The sequence below is a fragment of the Dendroctonus ponderosae genome, unplaced genomic scaffold (genome assembly GCF_020466585.1).
Source record: "Dendroctonus ponderosae isolate FM_Combo_2020 unplaced genomic scaffold, Dpon_F_20191213v2 Dpon_F_20191213_4, whole genome shotgun sequence".
Taxonomy (NCBI): Eukaryota; Metazoa; Arthropoda; class Insecta; order Coleoptera; family Curculionidae; genus Dendroctonus; species Dendroctonus ponderosae.
The window spans coordinates 10,928,393-10,936,125 of record NW_026018611.1 but is presented as its reverse complement, the minus strand read 5'-3'; the positions used below and the strand labels follow the sequence as shown (position 1 = coordinate 10,936,125).

Sequence of the window (7,733 nt, the reverse complement as noted above, 5' to 3'; positions counted from 1 at the left end):
TTTTTTTAAATAGAACTACCCATTTTTCATTAGCTCATGGAATGCAGCTTGAAACGCTGCACATGCACCGTAAATTGTTTTTTTCTTACTTGCGACGTTGGGAGATTATCGCCATTTTAGTGAAATTTTGCTTAAAAACATGGTATATACAAATTAATTGTAGAAGCAAGAAAAAGCAGTTAAAGATTCAAAAAATACGTCTTTCCAATCACCACAGATCCGTTAAGAATTCTATTGAATCAAAATATCAATACATTGTACAGGGTGTTAACAATGTGGACTTAAATCCAAAACTTTTTAACTCAATATAACTTTTGTTTTTCAAATGGAAGTACCTGTATATTAATACGTCATTAGATTAAAAATTTACAAAGTTATAAATTTGCATTTACACTTTAAGCTGTGAAATCAACCGTTTTCAAATTATAATTAATTTTATTTAAAAATTTCAAAAAGTTGTTACATTTTGTAAGGTGGCTATGAAATTCAATATATTCAATATTCAATAAGTTTCAAAATTTGATGACACTTGACATAATCAATGAAGAAAAGAGCGACGTTTTATAAATGATAATGATGATTGGAAAGACGTAATTTTTTGCATTTTCAAGTGCTTTTTTTGGTTCTACAATGAATTTTTAGATACCATGTTTTTAAGCGAAATTTTGCTGAAATGGTGGCAATCTGCCAACGTCGCAAGTAAGATAAAACAATTTAAGGTGCATATGCAGCGTTTCAATCTGCATTCCATGAGCTAATGAAAAATGGGTAGTTATATTTAAAATAAATACACTTTGATCTTGCCTGGCCTTTCTGAGATAATCCGTATCATATGAAATATTTTAAAATGTGCGCACTTAGTGCGTCAACAACTTTTATATGAAACTATTTTTCGAAAGTTCAACACCAACGGAAATAATGGACTCTCTGGCACTAAAAAAGCCACCCTGTATGTAGCTTACCAGCTTCATGAGGAACTGAATAAACATAGGCGCCAGCATCTACGTATGAATGTTCTACAGCTCTTTTGTACCAAACTTCATCAATTGCCCTATTGTGTACGTGATGGAAATGTCTATGGGACATAAGATAAGATTATTGATGTCAACCATTAAATATTTTCGTCTATTTGGATCACAGGTTTTTCTTTGCGAACCAAGAGCATAAATGCTACGAAGCAATACGCAGCAATTAATATCTACAGTACTTTTGCTAGAAATTGATCGGTTAATTACTTGTGTATAGTTATACCAAAGTGAGATTAAAATGACATCAAGATGAAAATTAAATTCTGCCCGATACGAAAAGGTCGTTTTATAAACGTGCTTAGATAATTTTACTGTTTTGCTGCTTTATTATGATAACTTATACATTGTAAATGGAAATTTGGTTCACATATATTATATGTTTAATTGTACATACATACCTATTTGTTAAGTGACAAGAAAATTACTCGCTTGGACTCAATTTACATGTTCGAAACCTTGGGAAAATATTTGAAAATTTTTGGAAATCATTTAACATTATCTAAGTCATGCGTATTTTGTGGGGATGTGGTATTTTTTATTTTATATAAAACATTTCAGAAATAACGACAAACGTTTTGAAAGATTTCTTGTTTTTCCATTCATTTCCATTCATTCATTTCCATTTATGTTGTGTTATTGTAAAAATAAAAGGAATTCAAAAATTCTGAAAAAATTCAAACCCATAGGAAACTTGTAAAGTGAAAGCCAGTAGAAAATAAACTAAAATATAATATTTTTGCAATATGGTTTGATGCGCCACAATCCACATTTTGAATTATTTATTTTAAAATCTTATTAATTCTATTACAATGTTGATAAGTTTTTATTCTACCGGAGTGCTTTGCAACAAGCATTATCTGATCACAAAAATGGGACTATTAGTAACTGGAACATGTAGTTTTGAACATCTGTATATTTGCTGTTTCTAATTAATGCCAATCAGTTTTAAACAAATAATTTCATAATTTATTTAACGAATACTCACGTAGGTTCACGGTTCACACAAGATTAGACATTTTTAAAAAGTTGTGCTTTTATAAAATTGTCCAGTATAATATACGTTTTTATATATCTTGAGCCAGGAATATCATGAGCATGGAGCAGGTAAAACGAAGCTATCTATTTCAAAGACTTAGTTATATCAATAAACATTTCTATTTTCAGAACCTTTTGGAGACTAGAACTGAATAAAAGCGACTCATGTTATTCATTTGAATATTTTCCGTAATAAGCACAATTCTTCGGATGCACGAAATTCTTATAAGGACTCGAAACATGCTCGAAGGCATAATATGTCACATTCTTTAATAATTCTATAAACCTGCTGCATTCTTTACGGATTTACTCATTACTGAAATTTGCTAGTTTAGAAGTTATTACTCTCATTCAATCGAATTCGTTATATCATTGTGAAGATTTTCTTCTTCGTCAAATAGTCTCCAGAATATCATTGAAAAAAATACTTTGGATAAATATTCAAATAGTTATTAAAAATATCACTACTATGATCACTACAAGTATTTTACGGTCATAATTTATAGGTAAACGTAATTCTTTCATATAAACTTGTATTCAAAAATTCCCCAAACTACACACATAGAAATTTGTATCAGAAAATTGTTTTTTAGAAGTTATTTAGTTTTTTAGAAGTTATAGAAAATTGCTTTTTAGAAACTAAGGGAAAGCTAAATGTTCAAATGAATAATTGAGGGCAAGGCTGAGGATGATGGTGTCAGAATAAAAAAAATAGTCTTCAGAAATTTTAAATTATCGTTTTTATAAAGAAAATTATTTGATTCAACAGTTAGCATAATAATAATAATATTGAAATGCATTCAATTAATCAAAACTATCGTTTTTTTATTAAACATCAAATGCACTTGATAAAAAAAATATCAAATAATTATAATAAAATATCAGATTAAGGAGCACACGGTTGGTTATAACAGAAAAGCTCAAGATATCAGACTAGACTACAATATTTTCTTGATTTAATAGTCAACATTGTGCATGTGAATTTTAAAATATCTCCCGCAAGTAACATTTTTTACCATCGCAGAGATTGACTTCTCTAAAGAGCTCCAAAAATAAAATTTATCTGCTTTTAGGAAAGGAAATTCAAAAAAAGAGGAGCAAATTTTTATGAAATTTGATGCATATCTAGAGTTCCAAGTTAATAAACTGTGTTTTTTCTTGTTTCTCGTTTCAAATGTAAAACTTTTGAGCCGCATAAAAAAGTACACCTTTAAAACATTGCCGTATTTGTGTTTGTTGATCAAGCAATTTAAAAAAATGATATATTTGTCTTCAAAAACTGAAGAAATACTCCAAGGCCTCACAAACAGGTGGACTAAAATATGTCTTTAATGACCAAGTTTCCAGAAGAATTATGATATAATTTCTGGATCGGTTTAAAAGTACATTTACCAAAAATGGATATTTCATACTTTGTCAGTTTTAGCTGTAAGCCCACTATTTGTACTGATTTTTTCATCATTCTGTAGAACCTTGCCAAGCATACAGCTACAGTTAATTTTCCTTACCGTAAAGCGTGCCATCGATGTGTGCTAAATTGATTTTAAACTCACTTTGGAAGAACTCTACAATAATTTTGGTATAGTTTTGTAGCAACGATTTAATATTTTTGCCGTTCTTTCATCTTTTATTTATTCGCAAAATGCAGTATAGAAATTACGTGCAATTGAGTCGTAGTTTGTACCTTTCATAGATAGTGTTGTCTATGTTTTGCGGAAAAGTTTGCCATCTGGTAAGTCCACTGTGGGTAGCCATAAAAGCTACCACTATTCCATATTGTTTTATTAATTGAGCTCTGCGTGAAAATAATGCAAAATATTATTAGTGTTTTCATAAAATCGTAGGTAATTTATTACATAAATTTATAAATTAATTTTAAATAATCCCTTTTGTCTAAAATCCATTTTGTCTAAAATACTTGACGTCTAAAAAAAAGTAATTTGAAACAATTAAGTTTTTCAAAAAGTACACACACTTTTATTATTTTTTTTTAATTTTATGAAAGAATTTGTATTTATACAGGATGCCCCAAAAAAGTTATATCAATGCCAACTTTTTAAAATAGAAACCTCTCTTTTTTGTAATTTTATTCAGTTCTCTGGAGAACTTAATCATTTTTTATGTGGGTTTCCGGGAAATTGGCGTCTGAAAATCGTACGAAAAATTGCCACCCAAATTTATAAACTAATTAAAATTAAGGCTGACAGAGTTAAATTAGCGCCAAAATTGACAGCCATTGGTTTCTTCGCAATGCCCAAGCTTACGTACAACCTAATCTTGAACATTATTAACTACGTTTCCACTAATATTATCGTAATTTTCTGCCTAATTTTGGTTTGTGAGCTTTCAATGTTTCCAGCCGATTTACATAAACCTTGAAGTTTAAATAATCCCAGAAAAAGTTAGCCAAAGGTGCGCTCATGAGACTTCGGATGTCACTCTATTGGCTTTTTGTCGCCAAATGCTGCATAAAAAATTATTAGAATTTTGTGGACAACTGGATAATGACGTACAAGAGGGGTTTCTCTTTTAAAAACTGGCTCTGGTTATATCATCACTTTTTTATGACACCCTCTATAAATACAAACTAGTTCAGAAAATGCGCAATTTGAAACAAAAATTCACGGGTTCGAGCAATTTTTCGAAAAATAGACACCTTGTTTTTAAATAATAACATTGCCGCTGGCTGTATGAGTAGGTAATTACTTTAAAAAAATTATATAACTATTAATATTCTCTCGAAGAATTTAAAGAAACCTCTTGTATATATTTCGTTAAAGGTTTTATGCAGTGTGATCGTAAAGTATGGAAGAAATTAATTAAAGCCTATACAGATGAAGTTAAAAAAAATGATCGGACACTTCAAGCTTAATTTGTTAATACGTAACTTCCGAGAAAGTTATTTCTCATGCAGTAATTAATGTGTTTACAAATGACGTCGTACTTCGATTTTTTTATAATCGCAACCTGAGTATTTTAGGCTGCTATTTGAAAGGTCGAGCTGGATGTAGGACGATTAATGCTCTCATATGTCACATAACAATTTCAAATAGCCAAACATATTTCTTGGGTTCTTAAAATTTTCTTTAGAAAGCGATATTTTGCTCGGTTCTTTAATTAGTTAATTGTAGGAAGGGTGAACAAGTTGACTTTGCGTTACAATAATCGTGATAAGTACTAAGTGTAGCAGTTGATAGGCTTTGGTTGCATTTTTATTGCATTTCAAACTAAAATCGTGCGTCAAGTGGAACTCAAAGAAAGAAGAAAAAAAAGAAGTAAATAATATTATCATACTTTGTATATGTGTCCGAGCATTTTTTTCGTTCAACTGTATAGGCTTTATTTAACATTTTCCACACTTTAGGTTCACACTGTATTATTTATTTGCCGTGCGCAATGCATTGCTGGACAATTACACTTCAAGCGATCGATTTATTTTTCGTCAACACATTTGTAAACATTTAGAATAATCCCAACATATCTACGCACTGGTGGGGAGAGAGCGGGTTTAAAACCGCATAAAAAACAGTTTTTTTGCTTTCTTTCTGTAAATTGATCTAGAAATGACTGGTTAATCGCTGTTCGGAATTGCAGATTAACGTGTGCAATACAGTACATTGCAAGGTGTTTTTCTGTGAAGATTTTCAAAAATTAGTGCTATTTGTTTAGAAGAGTATGGAATATTTTGAGAAGAGTTTGGATTGGTGAACTACAGCTCTTGAAGTTTCTCCTGTAACAGAAGGTAAGTCGTTGTGCTTTATTTTTGGAAATCTAATTGTTCGGAGTGCGGATTTTACTTCGCATTGTTTCAGTCGATGAACTAAAATATTATACAATAAATTAAAATGGCCTATTTATACGTTGATGTCCTATTCCATTGGCAGCATGTAATAAACATTAGTACAAATAATATTCACCATGAATAGTCCTGAAATACAAGATAATAATGTGGGGGAATATTACACAAGTGCGTTTAGTACAAGTATACATGCAGAATTTTCTGATTTTCCTCCCGGAGCTTGTTCGGTTATTATTATATTATTATTATATCGTACTACCTTCATACCTTATACAAATTCGAATTTCTCCTTAATTAATTTGTTTCTGCGGAGCAGTTCAGTTCAATTCTCCAAACGCTAATTTGGCTATACAATGATTCAGTGCGAACTTTTTTTCAATTTCAAAATCATCCTTAGTTTAGAATTTTATTAGATTATTATTTGATTACTCCAATCTGACAAATTGACAATTCTTTAATTTAATAATTGCATGTAAAAGTTGCATATATACATTGAGATATCATATGTATGCTCTCAAACTTTTGTGTGTTTAATGTGGGAATTGTCGAAAGCCTTTGTTGGCGACAATTTTCCGAAATTCGCGTAGGTATGGCCATTTTGATGAAATATTGTAACAGTTTCTTTTCAGCTAAATTTGTGAATCGATGTGATGCTCACCTTTTCTGCATAATCAGATTATTTTAGGTAATTTTAGACAGGAAGAAAAATGTTCGCAAAATAAAAAGTCGCGTTTGTGTAAAGGTATGCACAAAATATTATCATAAACTGTTCTTACCTATAATTACGACACCTTTTTTTAATCAATTTTAATTTTTTGAGTCATTATCATGGCGTAACATTATGCCCAGGCAACATGAATTTCAAAATTCAAAGGACAAGTTTTACGATTCCAAACCCGGCACTTGGTTCCTAATGAATATTGCTCAAAAATTATTATTTTTATCTAGTTTTCATTTATTTTTTATTACTTAAGTATTTTTTTTTAAATAATTAACTGGACTAATGAATAAAAATACTAGTTTACAATTAGTATATGATTTTCAGTCTAATTCCACTTGTTGCAATTAATTCTTTACAAACTTTTAATTTTAAGGATTTTTATGAAGAAAATTTAGGCCCAAAAATTTATTTAAAAAAGCAACAGATTTTTGAATGAATCATAAATAATATTGGCAAAATTTGAATTGTTCGAATCGTCAATAAAACCCAAAGTGCTGCGTTTTAAAATTTGGGCTTAACAATGTTACTAAAGAAATTTTGTTTGTTATAAACATGATCTGTCCGGTAGTTTCTAGGGAAATAATCGAAAAATATAAACCTTTTGTGCGAATTCAACCCAATTTCATATAACATTTTTATATAATATAATAGTTTGTGCTGAAGGGTATCAGGCTAGATATATCAAAATGAGAGGCGATCGTATATACAAGTTCCGCTTGATAGAACTATGATATGTAAGAAATTCCGGGTTTTACTTGGTATTTTATACGCAACTTTTTAAAATTTCTTTTATTTGTGTCAATCCGAGGTGAAGGACTGAAATATGTCCGGATAGTATGCGATGGTTAATTATGGCTATTGAGTTTGTTTCTAAACATGTTGCGTAAAACTTGCTATTTATTATTTTAATTAAAATAGATTTTTCCTCGGAGAATACTGTTCGTATTGTAGGAACTCAAAACAGTTTCCTCGGGGTTATTTTGACAAAGTTTTGTAAAAAACGAAGCAATGAATTGATTTATTTTTATTGCATATCATGATTTAATCCCAAGGTAATCTCATCCTCAAATGCAATAAAAAATCATACGTTTCTTGACATTATCACTGCTTTATACATTTATTCTGGGAACCACCTGAGCAAAACAAGTAA

At 30.0% G+C, this 7,733-nt stretch overlaps 1 protein-coding gene across 4 annotated transcripts in view; it reads right to left on the bottom strand.

Moving 5' to 3' along the window:
* Positions 1-907: 907 nt before the first annotated feature.
* LOC125504269 (voltage-dependent calcium channel subunit alpha-2/delta-3-like) overlaps positions 908-7,733 on the bottom strand; it is a 28,398-nt gene continuing 21,572 nt past the window's right edge. For all 4 annotated transcript variants that reach the window (XM_048666016.1, XM_048666018.1, XM_048666017.1 and 1 more), the window contains 2 exons: positions 3,748-3,858; positions 908-1,075 (listed from right to left, as the gene is read on the bottom strand). In XM_048666016.1, coding sequence (XP_048521973.1) covers positions 934-1,075; positions 3,748-3,858 — 253 coding nt within the window. In that variant the 3' untranslated portion in view covers positions 908-933. The remainder of the gene's footprint in view (positions 1,076-3,747; positions 3,859-7,733) is intronic.